This window comes from Spea bombifrons, chromosome 13, assembly GCF_027358695.1.
Source record: "Spea bombifrons isolate aSpeBom1 chromosome 13, aSpeBom1.2.pri, whole genome shotgun sequence".
NCBI classification, from domain to species: Eukaryota; Metazoa; Chordata; class Amphibia; order Anura; family Pelobatidae; genus Spea; species Spea bombifrons.
Genome location: NC_071099.1, coordinates 16,980,723 through 17,002,437, shown reverse-complemented (window position 1 = coordinate 17,002,437; position 21,715 = coordinate 16,980,723). Strand labels below are relative to the sequence as shown.

Below are 21,715 nucleotides of genomic sequence, written 5' to 3'. Positions count from 1 at the left end.
GGTCTTCCTGGAGCATAAATTCACTGGGATCTGGTTTTCATAATGGATAATGAGGTCGATGGGTCGAAATGGAACTCTCCTGCAAACTCTCCCTTCAGTCTCATAGTGATGAAAATGATGGTGTTCAGGATCTCCCAAATGCTACACGGCACCTGCCTACTGCCAAATGACGAGTGCAAAGATGGAAAAGATAGTTATATGTAAAGTGTCTCCAGCGTTAAGGATGATGATTATCCATGATGTTCTCTCACATCTTCTGCTCTATCTTGTCCACTTTTGTTGAGACGACCTTGCCATTGACTCGGTCCTCAATAATTGTAGTGACATGCCTGCTTTTCCTTTTCTCTGAAATTAGAAATGAAAAATAATAAACATTAACAGTATTTTATATTTATAATTGTATTTTGTTGTTTTCTTTATCCTCTAGAACTGATACAGCTCAGGTTCTCATATATAGATATATGCTGCCCAGGAAGAGTGTGTCTAGGACATTAATTGGTCCAAAGCTAAATAGTTCTGTGGCCAATCAGTTGCTAGCAATCAAAAAAATTGTGAAGTCCCACCGACATCTGTAATTTAACAAAGTTATAAAAAGTAGCTGGCCTCACTGATATCATCGACTGTTTCACTGCTATTGCACCCAGTTCTGGTATTGAAAAGCTTAATAATATACGTTACTTAGATTGGTAACTTTTATGTAAAATAGTCTTAAAATTCCAAAAAAATAAATGTGCTCCATGTAGACTAAATGTCCCTCCATGGAAATCAAAGACTGTACCTGGAGCCAGCTCTGGTTCTTCCTTTCTTGATGACCATTCACTGTATTTAGAAAAACTGCCAAAAAAATAATAGTAATTATGAATTTTGGTATTTTTTTCTAGGGAACATTAAAGAGTGTTTTTCTTTATTATCTCTACTTCTCATAATCACACCAAATGAATGAACAAATAGTTGAATTACTTGTGGCCAACCACACCTAAGTAGATCATACTCCTAATGACAAGCTGCACTCTATGCCTTCTGAAAAAAGTAACCAACCAGATATTTGTAGCTGTTTGGAATGTAAAATGAGCCAAATTGAAGATTCAAAGCACAAGTCTTATTTTCTAAAGAATATTTGACGCCAAGAATAAAAATGCCTTGATGGTATACTCATATGGGATGGCTTCGGCCTAAAATATCATATACAAGCCCGTACCGGCTTTTTTTTCTTACCCTTCTCCTTCCAAAAGACGACGATACATCTCGATCTCATTCTCCAGCCTGGTCTTAATATCCAAGAGTATTTTATAGTCGGAAGACTGGCGTTCCATGTCGCAGCGGACCTGAGAGAGCTGCTCCTCTAAGTTGCTTATCAAACCCTGCATCTGAGCCAGCTGGGAACAGTATCTGCCCTCTGTTTCTGCCAGAGTGTTTTTCAGGGAATTTTTCTAGGTGAAAAATTAGAAAGAAATTTGAATGATTTATTTTTCCTGGGCAATGCCGTAATAAATCAGACCTACTTAGAGCTATATACTTATTTAAACCCCTTAAGACACTAAGAAACATTAAGGGAACTTTTTTAAGCCCCTGATGAAGCCTGTAGGGTGAAACACTGGCACTGTGTAATCATAGTAGAGGACTGCATTGGGAGGCGGGTCCAGTGGGCGGGATTGGCCACAAATGTGGCGGGAGCGGGCGGGAGTGGAACACCCACATCGCGGGAGCGGGCGGGATTGGGCAATAAAATCAGCGGGAGCGGGATTAAAAAAAGCAGTTTAGGCTGTGTGCGTCTAGACATACATAGTTAAAACCCAATGCAGCCTGTGCACAGTGTAATGCCGGGATAGACCTGAATTTGACGGGACAGGACCCAAAAAAGCCGGAATGTCCCGGGAAATACGGGACTGTTAGCAAGTATGTGCTTGCAAGCAATCTCAACTAGAGGGTGATGCTGGCAGACATAGCCTGCTTAAACTACAATTCCCATAATACATCTCAACTGACTGATTTTTCTAGTATAGGCATATAAATTATATGTAGAAACATAGATTTTGACGGTAGATAAGAACCATTCTTCTCATCTAATCCACCCATATAATAATATACATTGTATAAAACCTGCGTATATGTATATAAGCTACAGAGAGCCCTTACCATTGCAATCTGAGCCTGTAGGTCTATTTCCATGGTCTGCATGGTACGTCTCAGTTCAGTGACCTCATTTTTGCTCAGCTGAATCTGTTCGCTGTGACGTGTTATTTCGCTGCTCAGTTCATTGATCTGTAAATATTTATAAAAGAACCTCAACATTAAGAATATACACAGTAGAACCAGTAGACCGGGCCTAGTTAGTGGCCACCATACTGGACTTGATCTGCTGTTGAAGTATTGGTAAGTCCTATGGAATGCCATTGGGCCAGCCCAGGCCTGCTCTCTAACACAACATAGCACTGTAGAATACATTTTACTTTGTCACCTTTTGGTTATATTCCTCTTCCGCTTTTTTACGGTTCTGTTCAGCCAACTCTTCGTACTGGGCTCTCATTTCATTCAAAATATTCAGGATATTTGTAGCCGGAGCAGCTTCCACCTGGACGGTCACGTCACCAGTGTTTTTTTGCAAGCACTCCATCTCCTTAATACCAGAAAAGAGCAAATTTCATGAGCACTGGAATAGCCCTCTATGGCATGCAAACTGCGTGTTTTATTTACGGTTGTACAAATCAAAGCAACACCATAAAATAAAGGCCTAGCTCCCAATTTAGGCCGTGTCTGGCTTATACATTGCTGCCCCATGGTGGCCACCCCAACTATTCCCCGAGCCAGGCTCTGGAAGTCTCCCCAGACAAAATACACGGGTCCAGGCAGTGCCACACGTGGGACAGGGTTAGTCTTCTGGGCCTCTCTTCTTGTAGGCCTCGTCAAAGTCCTGGGCTTTGAAAATCTGTGATGGACGTCCAGTATGTCGCAACACTGCTCTCTAAATTCTCAAACCCAGGAACCCATACACACAATTCACACATCGTTCATGCATAGAATAAGTGTCACTATATATATATTTATATGTTCCCATATAGAATTTACATACCTCTTCGTGATTTTTCTTCAAATAAGCTAATTCTTCTCTAAGGCTTTCAAGCTGAGCTTCTAGACTAGCCTTATCCAGTGTTAAGTCGTCTAGCATTTTACGTAACCCATCTATGTCCGAGTCAACACTCTGACGCATGCTCAGTTCAGTCTCATACCTTGTAGAAAAAAAAACAGATGACGTTCACTTTTGATAATTGAAAAAACTGGGATATAATTTTTCTTTGTAAGAGTCTATCAAGATATTTAGGATTTTGGAAAGCAACAACTTTCTTACTTTACCGTAAGGACCCTGTTCCAGGCTATGCTTTTGCGTTAGTCCAACTAAAATATATTTTGACAGCTGGCTGTTACTACCTTGGACGGTCTAGATTTGAACGAATAACCTTTTGTATATACTTCCCTTGTGTGGTTGTGGACCCTACAGCATAATAATTACAACTTGGAATTAATATATAAACACACACACACATATATACCGTATATATATATCTCAACTCACTTTATTCGGAAATCATCGGCAGCTAGCCTGGCGTTGTCAACCTGCAAGTTTGTCTTGCTATTGTCCATAGTGGCGACGATTATCTATGGAACATGAAAAGCCCAATACACAATGGTCATTATATACCCATTTAATAAAACTATATTAAGCCAAAATAAGTAATCCTGGAATCCAAAACCCAAATAGAAAACCATCTGAAATGGGGAAAGTTTAAAGACACTAAAACGTGGGGATATCTCCAGTAAATTTAATGAAAAAACAACGTTGAACAAATATTTTTCTCCTTGAACATCGAATATAATGCTGTATATAGTAATATAAGTTAGCATTCACAAAAACCTGGTCTTGTGTTCTTTTTATGAATTTTGTAAATGTCCTTAACAGTAGACCTGGAAGCCTGAGCCATTGAGCTGGGAAAGTCACCCAAAATGTCACATTAAAATATTTTTTGTTTCGGAATCTTAGTAGAAGAAAGCATTTCTTGTCATTTGTAGATGCGTTAAATATTTCTTACCTTGTCTTTCAGTTCTCCAATAATTTTGTAATAGTTGCTATAGTCAGTCTTCTCTGGTTTGTTTGTATCATACCATTGCTTGATTTTTACTTCTAGTTTTGAATTCGCCTCTTCCAAAGACCGCACCTGGTCCAGATAGTTGGCTAGGCGGTTATTAAGGTTCTGCATTGTTTCTTTCTCTCCACCTTGGAGATGAGTGTCACTTCCCCCATAACTTCTCGGAAACCCACCCATGGTTTTGCTATAGCTTCCTCCAAAACCTTCTCTTTGTCCACCTATAGAAAATCCACCTAGTGACGAACCACTGTAACTAGCTTCTAACCCCCCATATTGTCCTCCACTAAGACTTTCACTATAAAACTTACTTGATGAGACACCACCGAAATTATCACAAAAACTCACACTTTGTCCTCTAGGTAAATGCCCACTAGAATATCTACCACCTGAAGCTCCACTGGACATTCCTAAATCACTGACTTGATCCGCTACAGAACCAAAACTAGAATAGTCCCCTCCAGAAACACCACCAGGACTCCCCCCAGAGCTTTCTCTTTGGCCACCCACTAAGTTGTCACCAAAATAACCCCCAAATGAGGCACGCGTAGAACTTCCTCCTACACTACTCCCTTGAATATCATTTGAACTAAAAAAATACCCACTTCCTGAAATACCTCCAGAAGTGCCTCCAGCACTTCCTCTGTGACCTCCTCTATAGGTGGTACTAGAGGTTTCGCCATAAGTCTGTGTAGACATTCCTCCAGAAGATGAACCCGAATCTTCACCAAAGTACCCACTGGGTGCTTCTTCTGCGCCAGAGCCTCTTTTAGAATTATGCCTTAAACCCGTCATATACTCATCAACCACACTCGATCTTCTTGTTGCCATTTCTTGTATAGAGCTATCATTATATCTCGACGGTCTTGTGTAGCTAGCATTCCCATCGGACTCTCGTCTGCTTGTGCCTTTAAATGACATGGCGTCCGGCCGAGGAATAACCTCTAAGAAGTGTATAAGTGTTCACCCTAGAGAAGAATGTCAAAAATAATGGAAACTTCTCTGCATTATATACTAAACTAAGGAGGTGTTCCATGGGTGAGTTCCATTATAACGTAAGTTCGAAAAGTTTGCCAACTGTTCACAATTTTAATAGTTAATTTCTGATTTTAAGTTTGGAGACAGGTGGAGTATACTGAAAGCAGATCATTAAAACGTTCCTCTTAAATATCGTTATATAATTCTTCATGAAAAGGATAATAATATCAAGTGTTTTGGCAACAGAACCAAGGACGTTCTTGCCTAACATTTTTAACAAGCTGATCGTACTTTTTACGAACCTGAGATAACCTTATACAATAAAAAAAGGCATTTTGCTATAAAACAGCAGAAAATTATAGGTAGCGTTTTGGTTTTAGTAAGGTGTTGATTGACGGTGTTAGAAGAACTAGCGTCTGTGCAGATGCCAGGTGAGTGACGTCATCATTAGAGGAAAAGATGGCATTAGCCAAGATGCCGGCATTTGCCCTTTCTATGAATTGCATGACAACCCTTCACCAAGATGTTAATAAACACGGGGGTCAGAGGGTGGAAACCTTCAAGAATGATCTCAGGAAGGCTAAATAAGGCTAAATTACATTAGCTTTTGGCATGATCCCAATGCTTTTTCCTTCTTATATCCAAGTTATAGGGCGATAATTAGTCTTTTTTTATTTTTAAATGTCATTAATTTTTTTTATTTATTTTTAACTATTTTTACTTCTTAATTTTCTTATTTTTTTATATTTTTTTTTATATTTTAGATTTTATAGGCTGTTTCCTTAAATTGTTGATCGCAGTACCTGTGATTAACCTGCAGGGGAGCTCACCGTTCTCAGAAGAATCTGAAAACACATCTTGTGAGAGGCATTCTGCACTCTGGCGCTTGTAATAAATCCAGAGAGCAATCACTCGGTGTCCCCCAATTTTTTTTGGGAGCGTTGCCTCGATATGAAGGCATTTCAGTAACACTGGCTGAGTGAAGGAAATAATCGTTGATTACTTCTTAAGTTTATTAAACCCCATGACGTGCTAGAGTTCCCCTAGGCTTGAGGTTACTAGCGCTATACTAATCAATAGATAATTAATAATAATAGTAATAATAAACCTAATTTGACCACTTTATACTGTTTCTCACTATGACTTTACTCAACAGCATGAGGCTTAGGTATCAGTTGTTCAAAGAGTGTATTTATGCAGGTTTTTTTTGTTTGTTCTACCAACATGCCTAAAGAGATAAAATAATAAAGTTTTTAAATGTTTTATATTCCGATAAAGCTTCTTTAGTTCTCTTGTAATAATACATTCGCCACTGGAAAATAAGCAGATCGTCTAACTCGACAAAAAAGTCTTTGTGCCATGGGACGTCGAGGGTGGGTCTGTGAGCGGAGTTAAAGCCTTTAATTGTAAGAGGAATGAATGCTGTGTTTTTATTTGATTTTTATTAGATTTTTTTTTTATAAGCAGCAGGGGAATCCTTCAATCACAAATACTTTACGAGCAGCGAGGCATGTATAGCTTCTTGGCATAAATTCTGCGCCTGGCTTCGTTATCAAAGATTTAATTAACTATAGCATGCTAGCCTAGGTACTAGAGTAAATATTAAGATAATTCAATCAGATTTACAATCTTTATTATTTATGATTTGAGGTTTTCTAGCCAGGGCTGCCATATCCTGATGGAAACATGGCGGAATAGGACTGGAGCCATTTTGTTAATAATTATATCACTCTTGGAACAGGAATAAAAACAGTCATTAAAATGTTTAACTTACTGAAAGCACAACATAGTAAATAAGACGTCTTCCTTAAAGAATCTTCTGCCGTAGTGAAAACGATATTATAGCGTGACACCGGCTATGGTCATACTGTGAAAACTGACTCATGAAGTTACTGGTCCTTATCTCAGGTAGGCAAAAGTGTCCATACCCAGACATCAGTGTCCATAGAAGTCATTGTTGCTTATGGGGCATTTTGTCAAAGAACGTAGCTTCCTACCCTTGGTCCATTTGGAAAGATTGTGTGCTTGGATGTAGCCATTCAATGGCCTTCTCACTGGACACAGATGGCAGGGTGCTATGGGCTAAAATACCGCTCTATAATGGACCATTGCTGGGAGATTGGTTCATTATTGTCTTGCTGCTGTCACTGACTTTATTAATCGGAAAATGTTATTGATATGGATTGCTTCCTACGCAAAATATACATCTATGCATCTACAGAACGCCAAACGGTTTGGGCTCCTTGTTTAGACATTTTGTCTTCAACGTTTATGGTTCTAGCAAGAAGGTTTCACCTTATTAATCGGACTCCATGCATATTGCATCAGAAAAGTGTTTATTGCGGAAATCATACAAAGAAAAGAAGAAAAACCGACAATAAGCAGACCCAATGTGAACACGGAGTGATGTATGGACACCTGTAGACTGCTCTGTTGATGTAGGAGTAAGAATGCAAGTTATTTACAATATACGTCTCTTGTGGTCACAATGAGTTGAAACCCAGCCCCGTATAAAATAAGTAATATTGTTCACAGAGCCAACCGTTCTTCATTTTGAGCAGAAAGGGTCTTTCCTTAAAAAGCCGGACATCCCGTCTCTTACACCACCTTCTCATCCACTTCTACCACCTTGGTTGACATAACTTTTCCATCCACAAGTTCTTCATAAATTCTTTTCACTTTGATTGTTTTATGAGGACCTTAAAAAATGATATCAGTGGTTAAAAAGCTAGACTCTATATTTACTTGAAACTCCCTACGGTAAGTGCTTTGTGTCATTTAGTGTGATACATTGCAAGATCTGCCGGTTCCAACATGATCTTTCCTACTTCTTTCCCTTACCCTCATCCCACCCTGAGCCGGTCAACATTGATCGAAATGTAATAATAGTGGAGAAATAGCTTAATGGAGGCCTATATTCTGCTGCCCTTCTCGTTACCCACCCCGCAGTCCAAAGCCAGCCTGCCTCTAGATATCTGCCTGGATTTTTGATGTCTTGAAGTATTCTAATGTTGACCTGTCGCGGATTTAATTATTATTCTGGAAATACCTTTGCTGGATCCTGAGTCAGATCCTGACCTACCTTTCTGTTCGCTGTCTTGTCCAGTCCCCCTGCGGTAAGCAACATCCCATTAATAATAGTCTGCTCATTATTACTTTAGTGCATATGATTCAATAAACAAATATTCAAAATAGAAACAATGGGCCAAAAAGTGGAGGAGTCAGCATAAGCATAAATTTAACCAAGACACGGCAGCTTCAGCAAATAAAATGAGATACAGGTGTAGCTTAAGCTAAATCTTTTTAAAAAAACATGTGTTTTAGTTTTGATGGCTTTGTATATGGTCAGAAAATGTAAATATGCAGTTTTTTTGCAAAATCCATCATTTGAAATGGTGTTTCTCAGGGTCTTTAGTTTTAAAATGGAAAGCTTGCCAAGGTCTAACAACCATCCAGAGCTTATACCGTATTTACATCTGTTTATTGTGATTTAGCCAAGTTCTCACCCTTCGCCCTCCAGGAGCTTGCGGTACGTCTCAATCTCCTTCTCCAGCCTGGTCTTCACGTCCAGCAGCTGCTCGTACTCGGCGCTCTGACACTCCAAGTCTCCTCGAAGGTTGGCCAGCTGCTCCTCCACACTAGCGATTTGAGCTTGTAGCTGTGCAAGCTGGACACAGTAACGGCCTTCTGTCTCTGCTAGAGATTCCTCCAGAGCATTTTTCTATGAGAAGACATATAGACAGGGAAATATGAGTGAAGCTGGAGTGAGTTACCCGGTAGTCTAGGTCTGAGCGGATCTGCTGTGGAACATAGAAGATCTGTATCCAAGCTAACGATCTGCCGATGCATTCATATCTTGGCTTATGGATTGGTTCTCCAGGACCAAACGTGCACTAAACTGATCAGGCATCTCAAACCCATAAACAAATGTACATAATGTAAGATTTTTCCCTACATTTCAACGTAGACTATATTTGTGTTTCTCCTCCCCATACTATACCATGGCAAGCTGTGACTGGAGCTCAATCTCCAAGGCTTGAAGGATTCTCTTAAGATCAGAAATTTCACTCTTGCTTGATTGAACCTGTTCTGCTCCTACTGATATCTCTTTTTTTAATTCGTTACTCTGGGGGAGAAATAAATAAATAAATAAATAAATCCACTGTCTTCGCTTTCATGAAGGAGCCTGAACCCACACTGAGGAGTCCAGTGGGTAAATAGTCTACAGCTTATTACCATTTGGTTGAATCTGTCTTCAGCATCCTTGCGGTTCTGCTCAGCCAGGGCCTCGTATTGGGCTCTCATGTCATTTAGAAGTTTGGTCAGGTCTATACCCGGTGCCGCATTCATTTCAACGTTGACCTCCCCGACCGCCGTTCCTTGTCCACGTTTAACCTCCTAGATAATCAAATGCATTAGGGTTACGTTGTATTTGCCATCATAGTATATAAAGCATATTTCATTGAAATATATGTAACAGCCGAATAAACAGCAGGTTGAAAAAAAAAGTTTTAATAGGCATTTATGTGATTGCGTAATAGTAAGTCTTACGTCCTCGTGGTTCTTCTTCAGGTAAGCCAGTTCTTCAGTAAGACTCTCGAACTGCGATTCCAGGTCAGACTTTGCAAGAGTCAGATCATCCAGGACCCGACGCAGGCCATTAGTGTCAGCCTCCACATTGTGGCGCAGGGCCAACTCATTCTCATACCTGTTCATAACATAGATTAAGGAGAATGGCTTTTCTAACCTTCTTTGATCCTCTATTTATTTACGACATTCACATCTTCTGCTATTGTTATATACATATCTCATCATATATATATATTTATCACGCGTGTTTAATCCTGGTTTTAGCGTAAAACCTTTTAATATCGACCTGTCAGTGAATTCACCGATTTACTTACTTAAGCTTGAAATCATCAGCAGCGAGCCTGGCATTGTCAATCTGCAATAATATGCCTGCATTTTGAATGGTTGCTGCAAGAATCTGCAAAAAGTAGAGTATTATAAAAAGAATGTATAAAAAAAATGGACACTCGGGTCTGCGTCTTAATGTTACTTGTGCTACCTATTTCCAATTTTTATCAGCCTCACTAACTTACCCTTAGCAATGATCTCCACTGGGCTTATCCAGATTTGGGACACCTGATGTCCCCCAACTGAATAGGCACGTAACACAATGTCTGGGAACCCCCCTGGGGACTGCCCTGGAGGCTCCGGTAATGACAGCTGGTTGACGAGCCTCCAGTTTAGATTTTGGCAGGGGAAAAACGTTTGGCTCGGCCCACTGTCCAACCAGTTTCACCCGCATCCCGTTCCGGTCAATACCCTCGCATGGCCACCCTACCTCTGGTTTGGCTCAATCTAGTAGTAGCCCCCTGAGACATATTTACTAAAGCCAATGTTTCAAGATGGTGATGTTGGCAATTTCAACTCATTAGTTTCTTTATAATGAGACAACTCTGAGACAACTTCGCCCCTCTTAGTGTTTAGGAAGCTTACTGAGCCAAAAGCAAAAGTCTCCTTAAAACATAAAACAAATATAAAACTAAAGAGATAAAGGCTCCAGGGAGGGACATCAAGAAAATAAAAAGAATGGGATTATACGGAAAGTATAATATTAAAATATTAATATATTTCACAATTCATTTCTATCAATTCAAAAATCAGATTTGTCCCAAAAATTGTTGACATAATGTTATAACTCATATTTAAACATTATATATATATATATATTATTTAAATTACATATTACAATACAAATTAAACATTAAAAAAAAATGAAAATTATATTTGCTTCTTTTTTTGGAAACAAATAAAGCCCGAGCCTGTCTCACTTGTATGGAAAAGGTAACAACCTTACATGCCCCATAATTTACATTGCAATTCATTAATGAAGTATATTTTGTATACATTCTAATCCTATAGTAACAATCCATGGGAATTGAAACAATCCCTGAAAGGTACTTCATCCCTAATCTGCAAAGTTCTTATGATTCACTTCGAATGAATCTGTAATTCATAAATTAATTTCATGTTGCCTTTCAAAATTAAAAAAACGCAACAAACAATTAATGAAAATATATAATTTTACCTTTTCTCAGATTTTTCATTTGATTTTTTATAATGCAATAAATCTTATAGTGAATTCATAAACTGTTGGTTGACATACATTTTCTTTTACTTACTTGAGCTTTTAGTTCCTCGATTATTTTATAGTATTTGCTGTAGTCCCTTTTTTCACCGGTTTCACTTCCGGAGCGATTCTTTTCGTACCATTCCTTAATCTTACGTTCGAGTTCCGCATTTGCCTCCTCCAACGCACGGACTTTATCCAGGTAGGCGGCCAGACGATCGTTGAGATTCTGCATTGTTTGCTTCTCATTGCCAGAAAAGACGCTGTCGCCACCTCCGCCGGCTCCAAACCCACCGCCACCAAAACCAGCACCCCCGCCGTAGCCTCCACCACCATAGCCTCCACCACCAAATCCTGCTCCTGCACCAAAGCCAGAACCACCTCCGATACCACCACCTCCCATACCACCAGAATAACCGCCACCTCCTACACTACACTGGCCAAAGCCACCGGTATTACCACTGCCACCATGTCCTCCAGAGAAGGAGCCGGATCTATAGGTTTGAGGATGTCTACCAAAATAAGCCATATTCAAGCAACAATGGCCACTTTCTTGATGTATAAAAGCAGACCCTGTGAAAGTGTAACTTCTAAAAAAACTGTATCCTTTATATATGATAACAGGGGTGTGTCAGATTGTATTTATTTTTCCCAAATGCAGAGCTGATTTGCCAGATTATTGTCTCTGTCTATACCTGGATCAATTATCATTATTAATCAATTTACATAATTGTACCTGTTGGCCTGTAGCCCCGGGGCTGTTTGTTATGTTGGTTAAGCTGATGGGTGGAGTACAGATTTATTGGCATTCGGTTAAGATTTAGTTGATATAAGAAAACTTCCATAGAGAATGGATTTATTTCTTAGTCCCATCATTTTTTTTTATTATTAACATGAATTTGCATTTTTTTTTGCTCTGTAACTTCAATAAGGGAGGTCGGCGCATGGAAAATTCTTGCAGACGGATCTGGGTAGCATATATGATATAAATGTAGGGTTTATGTAGGTATGTGAGTCAGACAATAATGTTATTTATGTCCATAGTGTACATAAAAGCAATTTATTAAGGACCTTTAGTAGAATAATACGATCATCTTAAATTAAAGGTTTCACCCCCCGCATTTAATTGTTGGCTACACAACCAAAAACGAAGGATAATAGATTTCAGTTTCATTCCCCATCTACCATAGCTTTTTATGTTCCTGCAAATGGTTTGTGTTGACCTCTACTTCACGTTGTCCATGGCCAAATGTATGGATGGTGTCATATATGCTCTACAGTGTTTTCAAAACATTGTTTCAAGTGAATGTTCGCTTATCTTGAGATTTTCGATAAAACCGACCATTTTTCCACCAAATGTGGATTAAAACTGTTTTGAAAAAGAATGGAAAAGGTTATGTATACCAAATATAATACCCATTGGGGGAGGAGAAGTGCAAGCAGAACGTGCAAGATAAAGACATATGGATTCCAGACTCCCTCATCCCACATATTTTCTTACCAACAGAACCCGTCTTTCAAATGTAATGCAGAATACGGTCACAGTAGACCTAGGGCAACAGTTCCAGAGGTTCATATTGGGCAATCAGAGATCTCCCTTGTAACTAGCCCAAATACACCGTGGAGGTTGTGGCTATCCGACATGGCCTCCTTAGCAAACCATACAAGAGAATGACAGCCATGGAGGTAGGTGGTGGGGCATTGGTCTGGATCAGTGCTCAACCAAAATATGCCACTGTAAGAGTGGGCATTGCTCCAATGAAGTCCCTCTTTTTTCTTCTACGGAGACCTAAAGTGGGTTAAACAAAGTGGTACTCTAAGTCTGTCTTATGGAAAACGAGACCTCAAATTCGTAGATGACAAGCTAGTTTCAGGGTTCCAAATTCCATATTAATTCATTGAGTGGTAATCAAGTTATGTTGTTTGACCAGAAGGGCATGGATTTCCTTTTCAAAATATCTTCCCTTTATTTAAATGATCTTATTTTTAAAAAAATCAAACCACAGAACATGACCATGCAGTGAGCTCTCAACCATGTAGGCAGCAGAAGACCAAAGCAGATGGAAGTGTGCAGGAGGCGTGTAAGATGGTGGAGAAGAAGACTGGTTCAGTTTTAATAATCATTATGATTTAAAAAAACCCACTAATAAATGAATGAACCGTGTAGACCTTTGGGATTACTGGGTGTGTGTAACTATGTTGAAACTCCCCTCCAGCACCTCTCACTTACCATCAAGCAGCTTATTGAAAAAGAAATATAAAGTCCTTTCCAGTTCCAAGTTTTAGACTTAATTGCTCAAATTTTTTAAAAAAATCTATATAAATTAACATATTAAAGCTCTTGCCCAGAAATTTAGTAAAACTTCAACAGGATTTAGTTTTTTTTTCAATCTGGACTAATCTTTCATTTGATCTCCTGCAATGATTCTAATTAGTCCTACTGTTGACGTAAGGTTGGTGTCTGGAAGATGCAAATGAAGCTGAGAAGACAGAATGTCGTCTATGTCTCAAATCGCGAGAATTGCATGTGCAGTGTTGGTGCAAACCCATCTTCTGGCTGTCGTCACCCTGTGGTATGGAATTTTAGGCTATAATAATGAGAATACGTCAAATCAAACAGCAATTTGGATCATCTCCAATTCAGGAGCATCGTTTTCAATACGAGCGGAGGTTATGGAGGACCTACAGCTGAGTCAACTGAGGACGTGCTATGTGAGATGCATGGTTCATTTCCAGGGTGGCATATCAGCAGATCTTCTCCTCCTCAGTGATTTAGCTAACTTATGGGGTCCCACGTAGAGGCCAAGAGTGAGTGGAACTGGGCAGAAAGTCTGAAGGACCAAACAACGAATAAAGAACTCCCCCGGAAGCTTGGTCATCAGCTATGATTTACTGTGTCTAGAATTAAAGAGGAGCAATTGTTCTTCTATACTTAATAGCTTAGTTGAGTGTATAAAATAATGAAAATAATCGAATTATCTTCGAGTCAAAAGTGCCTGTGGGGAAGACTGGCAACTTTTTGCTTGGGGTATAGGCACAGTGAAGTGGCCCCATTTGACCCCTCCACCCCCCCCCCACCTTGGTAACATAAATGCTCTTACAAATACATATACACTCATTCTACTAACATTGGTAAACTAACACACACATTTACACACTCATGTTAACAAATTTACACATAACACTCATTCGCACATTCATGCTAATACACATTTTCACATATTCTCATGCTAACACACATTTACACAAATACACTCATGCTAATGCACATTTACACACTCACGCTCACATACACGCTAATGCAAACACACTTACTAACACATACACAGATTTATCCTGTCCATGCTTATCCCAGGCCAGCTGTCCTCAACAGCTACCACAGTTCGGCGAAGGTCTGTGCCACTAACATCGTCGTCCTCTACTAATATTTTCTCCCTCAGGACGTGTGCACCCCCTGCTGTTGGAAAGTGTTAGTGCAACCAGCTGATGCACAGACCTCCATTCCCTCTTAAGAACATTTGGGCTGCTGGGGGGCACAGAAAGTGTTTGCCCCAGGGCCCATTATGTTTGGAAATAGCCCTACGATTCAACCATCTCTACTATCAAAAATAACACTAGATGTATAGCATATGTGTGTGTGTGAAATGCGTGGGGCGTTCGTCTGTAAGGTTCTTGCTATGATGAGGACGTGCAGCTGCGAATCCCGGGAAGTTCGGGTGGTAAATATCACAACTGGGTAGCGACTTGCAATTCTTATTAAGGGGAAGTTACTAAATACTTTGTATTCATGTAACACCCCAGCCATTATAAATGTCTTTAACATAATCCTCATTTAGTCTTTGTTAGTTTCATCTTGTGTTTCACAGTCAGTTTAATCATGATAGGATACCGTATTCAAAAAAGGACCATCTATGCAGTAATGATTGGAACAAATCCCCAAATAACAGATTTTCTCTTCCTGGTGCTTTGAGTTATGAATGCTGTGACTTCAGAAAATACTTTATTTGGCTCTTATGCTCCCCCTGCTGCCGAATTGCTAATCTAACCAAAAATGTTAAAAATAATATAACCCTTTTTGTCGTTAATCACACTCATATAATTCCCGATCTATGTGTCTCCCGGATGCAGAGTTATGATAAAACTTAGCTCTGAGGAAGCCAGGATCTGCGAAACGCGTCAGGTTAGTCTATAACTCTTAGCCCTGTCTTTTATCTCTTTCCCATTCCTCTTCCTTTACTCTGATGCCGGAGGACTGCTTGGGTGAGTGTTGGTGGGGGGGGTATGTATTTTGGGGAGGTTAATATGGCATTGGTTGTAAAACTTGGAAATTTTATGTGCCACAGATACTCTACTTGGATCTTTTAACAATGAACATGTTGCCAACTGCAAGGGTTGGCTCTCTGGTTTACAGCTTAATGACCACTCATCTTGAAAGACGCAACTCCCCCATGCCCAGGTATGTTCTCAGATACGCTTCTAATGATAGAGCCAACGGTATTCCCGTACATACCCTTCTACATATGAGGGGGGTGGGTAGAGGTGAGAAGTGGGCTGAAGGCTGAAGTCCACCTAACCCAAAGAGCCAACTTGCAACACTCAGCTTCACGAGGTGGCCATGTGGGGCTACAATGGGGATCCATGCGGCAACATTACAGACCTCCAGCGATTTTACAGTTCCCAGGCCTGGCCATGTGAGATGAGACAACTGGCCCATGATCCTCACTCTCTACAAACCCAGGGCAGTGGGGCAGCTAAGCAGGACAGTGGGATAGTGCCGGAAAACATCACTGTCCCTCAAAATCCCAGGACACTTGGGCAATATGCCTGCAGATGAAAATGAACATATATGTTATAAGCTGGTGTGACTACCTCATGATCCTGAAGGGCTTTCTAGTATCGCTCTGACATGATCATGTGTTATAAAAGATTCTTGTAATGCTGCTGAGGAGGCAGTGGAGCCAAACAACATTTAATGGCAGTGGGAGGAAGACTTAAAAGTATTTAGTGTTCCTCTGTCCTGCACTCCCATATCTTCTGCCTACGCCAACAGAACCAGCCTTTAACATAATGGGGTAACAGCTTATTGCAGATGAGTCTCGTTGACGCAATGATGAGATCGTAGCTTCTGCTGCATAGGTTTATAAGGTAACAGGAGATTGATAATGTTCCACTTGTAAGGGCGTTGGGTCACATTAAGATACGTTGGATGACTGAACTGATAAAGTTGTATTTTTCATCTTAAATTTTGAGGTCTGTTGCAAATAAAATCCTTTTGCTCGAAAATACAATATTATTACATCACTTCAGTCGCCGTCATGCCATCTCTCGCCAATCTCCATCCTGCCTCACCCTTCCATCTTGGTGACTACCTCTTGACAAGGATGACCATCAGTTTTTTTATGTATTAAAATGTATGGCTATATGTGGCCTCCTTTCCCATTTTACCAGCTGTGGATATGATTATTAATGAAGTGATTATTTTATCAAGATATAGTTCCACCATAACATGGAAGATGACACCCATGGAGACACATTGTGATAAGCAGTTTCTCAGTTTGACGTACGGCATCCCTTGATTTGGACATAATAAGGTCCTTCCCTTGTGTTATTATCCCCGTCAGTTGTTTTTTCTTTTGCTTAGGACCATCTCTGTGGTACCTACTCCAATTAAAGCCCCGCCGACCACCACATTTAAAATATATTGAAAAAAACAGACATTTTGGTCCATAATTATCTTGCATCAGAAAAGTGTTTATTTGGTAAGTTATGAAAACAGAAGGGAAGTAACATTGAGCAGACAAAAAGTGACTTCAGACAGACATACTGACAGTGAAACACCTGTGGCACCCATAGGAAGCCCAAAACAAAGAACGCCATGGATTCTTCTCATCCTTGAAAATGGTGGCCTTCCCGTCTCTCACACCTATTGTTCCACATCTATTGTTCTGGTTGCCACAACCTTTCCATCAACGATGTCTTCAATAACCTGTTTAACTCTTCTTTTGGTCACTAAAAAAAAAAGAAGGGATAAAGCATTAAAAAATAAACGTGAACGTTTCACGGCCTGTAGTCTTGTGGTAGATGTTGTTTTGGGTCATAGATGTGGCCATGTACAGGTGGGCACGTTTCAATGACAGTAAAAGGATTATTAAAACCAGGCCTGGACTGGCGACCTGACACACGGCGGGAATGCCTGGATGGGGCGCTGGCCAGATACGGAACGGATACTAGGTTTTTAGCTTTCGCACTCCAAGTTGGGATTTAGGACGTTAACGCGTAAGTGCTCGCTCAATCCAGAAGAGGGCAGTAAAGCCACGTGTGCGGTACCAGCATTCTGACAAGCAATGATATTCCTTTTTTATAGCAAAACAAGACACAATTAGATTGTTTATTCTAGTAACGGTAATACAAAAAAACCCCAAAAAACGCCATCTTACCAGATCCCGTACTGGATGTTGAACCCGAACCACGTGATTGTTGTACTGTACTGCTGCCTCGCCCCGAACTGGTGCCTCGCCCGGAACTGCTGCCTTGACCGATACCCCTGAAATTAATAAAGATTAATGAATACCGTTTTGAGGCAGAGAAGTGAGAAGGACGCATTTTATCTTCAATGGCCAGCCTGAAGGTCCAAGCGATCCTCTAGGGCTTTTATTCGCATTAGCTAATTGTATGAAGATAAGTGTGATTTAAGCAGGTTCTTCTCACCCTTCGCCCTCCAGGAGCTTGCGGTACGTCTCAATCTCCATCTCCAGCCTGGTCTTAATGTCCAGCAGCTGCTCGTACTCGGCACGCTGACACTCCAGGTCTCCTCGAATGTTGGCCAGCTGCTCCTCCACACTAGCGATTTGAGCTTGTAGCTGTGCAAGCTGGACACAGTAACGGCCTTCTGTCTCTGCTAGTGTCTGCTCTAGAGATTGTTTCTGGGAAAAATAAAGGAAAAGAAAACTAATGTTTTTTTGGCACTATATAAACAATAAATGATATCATCTTCTTACATATGGTCTACACAATCAAGGAAACTCCTTCACAAACCGGCTCAAGGTCATTGGTTACAGGTTTAGACGTTTTAAGGCATTTCTCCCTCTATGTAGGAGGAGAATACTAAGCATATTTATTTTGTAAAGATACATTTACAGCATATTCTCCCTTTTGCCATTGGAAGGTTGTCCAGCAGGGGTATTAATGTATTTCATTTATGTTACATCAGTATCATACGCATTTCTTGATAATGTGAAGTTGTTGATTCGATGCCGTACCATGGCAAGCTGCGACTGTAATTCGATCTCCAAGGCTTGAAGTGTCCTTCGTAGTTCTGATACTTCGCTTGTGCTTGTTTGCACTTGTGTCGCCCCCGCGGATATTTCTTTAACCAATTCGCCACTCTGCGAGGCAAAACATAGACATTCATTGCCAGTTAGTCTTTACATTCAAGAAGGACCCTATGGGGAAGTTTAATGGGTCTAAAACGTATACTACCATTTGGTTGAATCTGTCTTCAGCATCCTTGCGGTTCTTCTCAGCCAGGGCCTCGTATTGGGCTCTCATGTCATTTAGAAGTTTGGTCAGGTCTATACCCGGTGCTGCATTCATTTCAACGTTGACTTCGCCCACTGTCGTTCCTTGTACATTTTTAACCTCCTAGATAATGAAATACAATAGTGTTAAAATCCTAAATTACAAATCACATGTTTGTCAGATTGTAGACGTCTTTAAGGTATCTAAACATAATTTAATTAAATAGACAGGTTGCTACACATTTGACTGCGTAATAGTAAGTCTTACGTCCTCGTGGTTCTTCTTCAGGTAAGCCAGTTCTTCGGTAAGACTTTCAACCTGCGATTCCAGGTCAGAATTTGCAAGAGTCAGATCATCCAGGACCCGACGCAGGCCATTAGTGTCAGCCTCCACACTGTGGCGAAGGGCCGACTCATTCTCATACCTGTTAAAATAACATAAAAAAGTATAAATATATAGCAAGATGTTGAGATTTGTATTGTGGGAGTTGGGTTAGAGCAGAGTGAAGTCTACGGGAGATGGCATTCACCCATAGTGAAAGATACTAATTACAAATTAAGGACAGATGAATGTTGTACACCTGCATGGATAATAACACAACTTACTTCATCCTGAAGTCATCAGCAGCCAACCTTGCATTGTCAATCTGCAACACTATGGTCGCATTTGCAATAGTCGCAGCAAGAATCTATAAGAGAGAATTAGAAAAGTGGGAGAATGAGAATGAGAGAATGAGAATGAGAGAATGAGAATGAGATTCTTAAATCTGTTTGCCCCTGTAAACCAGAATTATCTACCAATGAACGTGGCCAGGTTAAGAGGCTGGTGCCTGAGGCTCACACACTCATAAGCGCTTACATCACATTTTCCTTAATATGAAGTATAATTACGCTCCAGAATATTCCGACACTGTTATTGTCTCAACATCTTTGTTTTAGTCATTCTTGTTTTTTTGTTTTTTTTTTGTGAGCCGTCTCTTGGCTGGGTGTTTATCTCGGCAACTAGGCTGAGAATCATGGATCCACACAATAAGAATATGGGATAAGGATATGGATATTTTATCCGTTCCTACTAACATAACACAGTTTGAAATTTTGAAACTATTCGGTAATTTCCCTGCTCCACAGCAAACTAGATGCCCTCCGCCAGCTCATAGGGGCCAGCTGGGAATATGGCTGAGATGTTCCTTCTCCAGATATGAGAACACGTGGTTACCAACCAGCAACCAATTTAACATCTTTGCCACCAAAATATGATACATGCATATGGGAAATTGACTGAATATTTCTTTAAGCACAAGCATTTGCTGTTTAGCCAAACATTCTTTTAAAATGAGCTCTGCTGCAATCATCTCATTATGACAATAAAGACAAATACATTTTTGTAAAACATGCTTTCTTCATATATAAAAACAAGTGTTCACCTTAGCTTTTAGATCCTCAATTATTACGTAATATTTGCTGTAGTCCCTTTTTTCACCCGTTTCGCTCCCGGGACGATTCTTTTCGTACCACTCCTTAATCTTACGTTCAAGCTCAGCATTCGCCTCCTCCAATGCACGGACTTTATCCAGGTAGGCGGCCAGCCGATCATTGAGATTCTGCATTGTTTGCTTCTCATTGCCAGAGAAGAAGCTATCAATGCCACCTCCAAAGCCACCTCCGCCACCTCCGCCAACTCCAAAGCCACCTCCGCCACCTCCGCCAACTCCAAAGCCACCTCCAAAACTACCTCCACCAACTCCAGAGCCACCACCATAGCCTCCACCACCTGCTCCGCCACCAAAGCCAGCTCCACCGCCGCCACCACTACCATAGCCACCACCTCCATATCCTGCTCCACCACCATAGCCAGCTCCGCCGCCACCACCACCACCACTACCATAGCCACCACCACTTATCATGCCACTACCATAACCACCACCTCCTACACCACACTGGCCATAGCCTCCACTCTTGCCGCCACCTTGGCCTGCAGAGTAGGAGCCTGAACTATAGCTCTGTCTAACACTATAAGACATGTTGTCCAAGCAAAAGACCTCTTCCTGGTTATAGCAAAGCAGTTCCCGTGGAAAGTGTTGCTATCGGAACAGATTTTAATCTTTATATATGAAATACTAAGGGTGTGTCATATCTGACTTTAATTTTTTCCCAGCAGCAGAGTTGCTTGCCAGCGTATTGTCACTGTCTGTATCTGGATCGATTACAATTATTAATCAACTTGCATCATTTCACCCGCTGGTCTTCTCGCCTCTAGGTTGTTTGTTATGCTAGCACAGTTGATGGGTGGAGTACAGCTAATTGATGTTCTAGTATGTACCAGAAACTTTCAATGAGAAATGACACACTTCTTCATGCAGGACCTACCCGTTCCTAGGCTCCATCGAGTGTAAGGTGCAAACATGATCTAGGGGTACGAAATAATCCTAAACTTCTTAAACGGCATAGGGTATTGAGACAGTAGAAGCATATTAAACAGATTCCTCACATATAATTTTTTTTTTCTGGATCAAAATGTTTTCTTGAAAATGGAAAGAATTCAGTTTGTTCCCAGTTTTGTGGTTGTGGAGGGCTAACTAGGACAATTCTGTAGGTGCTGTTACTTTGTTGGCATTCAGGTGACTGTAGGCTCATGCCAGGCCATAACCATACCTGAGAACTCTCCAGGTCTGTGGGACAGCGTTGAGTCAAGTCGCATTCTGGCCCCCTTCACCTCCTACCACTTGGACGCAGATGTCAGTGGACTGTCCACCTGTAACCCGAAGAGGAGGTTTCTGGGTAGCTAAAGCCATAACCACACCATGTCTAAATGATAACTTGACTGTAAATTTGAAGCAGTAATATAAGACAGGTCTGCGCTGGCCTTGTGGTCACACTGGTCAAATGCCAGGTGGCCCCCTGGCTCAGAGTCATCTATACTCATACAGGTGCTGCTGGGTGCAACG

General features: G+C 40.7%; 3 protein-coding genes across 5 annotated transcripts; all 3 read right to left on the bottom strand.

Annotated features, from left to right (window-relative positions):
• Positions 1-247: 247 nt before the first annotated feature.
• Positions 248-4,340, bottom strand: LOC128471730 (keratin, type I cytoskeletal 42-like). Its single transcript, XM_053453693.1, has 7 exons — positions 4,086-4,340; positions 3,572-3,654; positions 3,071-3,227; positions 2,459-2,617; positions 2,137-2,262; positions 1,217-1,430; positions 248-387 (listed from the first exon to the last, which is right to left on the bottom strand). Exons 1-7 carry the CDS (start codon positions 4,317-4,319, stop codon positions 248-250), a joined length of 1,113 nt encoding a protein of 370 aa, XP_053309668.1. The 5' UTR covers positions 4,320-4,340.
• A 3,132-nt stretch (positions 4,341-7,472) lies between these two features.
• LOC128471171 (keratin-3, type I cytoskeletal 51 kDa-like) lies at positions 7,473-11,671 on the bottom strand. The gene is made up of 8 exons (XM_053453044.1): positions 11,306-11,671; positions 10,022-10,104; positions 9,669-9,825; positions 9,354-9,515; positions 9,118-9,243; positions 8,624-8,838; positions 8,397-8,416; positions 7,473-7,816 (listed from the first exon to the last, which is right to left on the bottom strand). The coding sequence occupies exons 1-8, from the start codon at positions 11,654-11,656 to the stop codon at positions 7,716-7,718; spliced, it is 1,215 nt and encodes a 404-aa protein (XP_053309019.1). The 5' UTR covers positions 11,657-11,671; the 3' UTR covers positions 7,473-7,715.
• A 5,312-nt stretch (positions 11,672-16,983) lies between these two features.
• On the bottom strand, positions 16,984-20,833 carry LOC128471169 (keratin-3, type I cytoskeletal 51 kDa-like). 3 transcript variants are annotated; one of them, XM_053453043.1, is made up of 9 exons: positions 20,491-20,833; positions 20,195-20,460; positions 19,377-19,459; positions 19,039-19,195; positions 18,733-18,894; positions 18,513-18,638; positions 17,962-18,176; positions 17,691-17,797; positions 16,984-17,262 (listed from the first exon to the last, which is right to left on the bottom strand). In XM_053453043.1, the coding sequence occupies exons 1-9, from the start codon at positions 20,789-20,791 to the stop codon at positions 17,177-17,179; spliced, it is 1,503 nt and encodes a 500-aa protein (XP_053309018.1). In that variant the 5' UTR covers positions 20,792-20,833; the 3' UTR covers positions 16,984-17,176. The 3 variants fall into 3 exon arrangements, with proteins under 3 accessions (XP_053309018.1, XP_053309016.1, XP_053309017.1); XM_053453041.1 differs by having other exon boundaries at positions 20,195-20,833; XM_053453042.1 differs by having other exon boundaries at positions 17,691-17,779; positions 20,195-20,833.
• Positions 20,834-21,715: the final 882 nt, after the last annotated feature.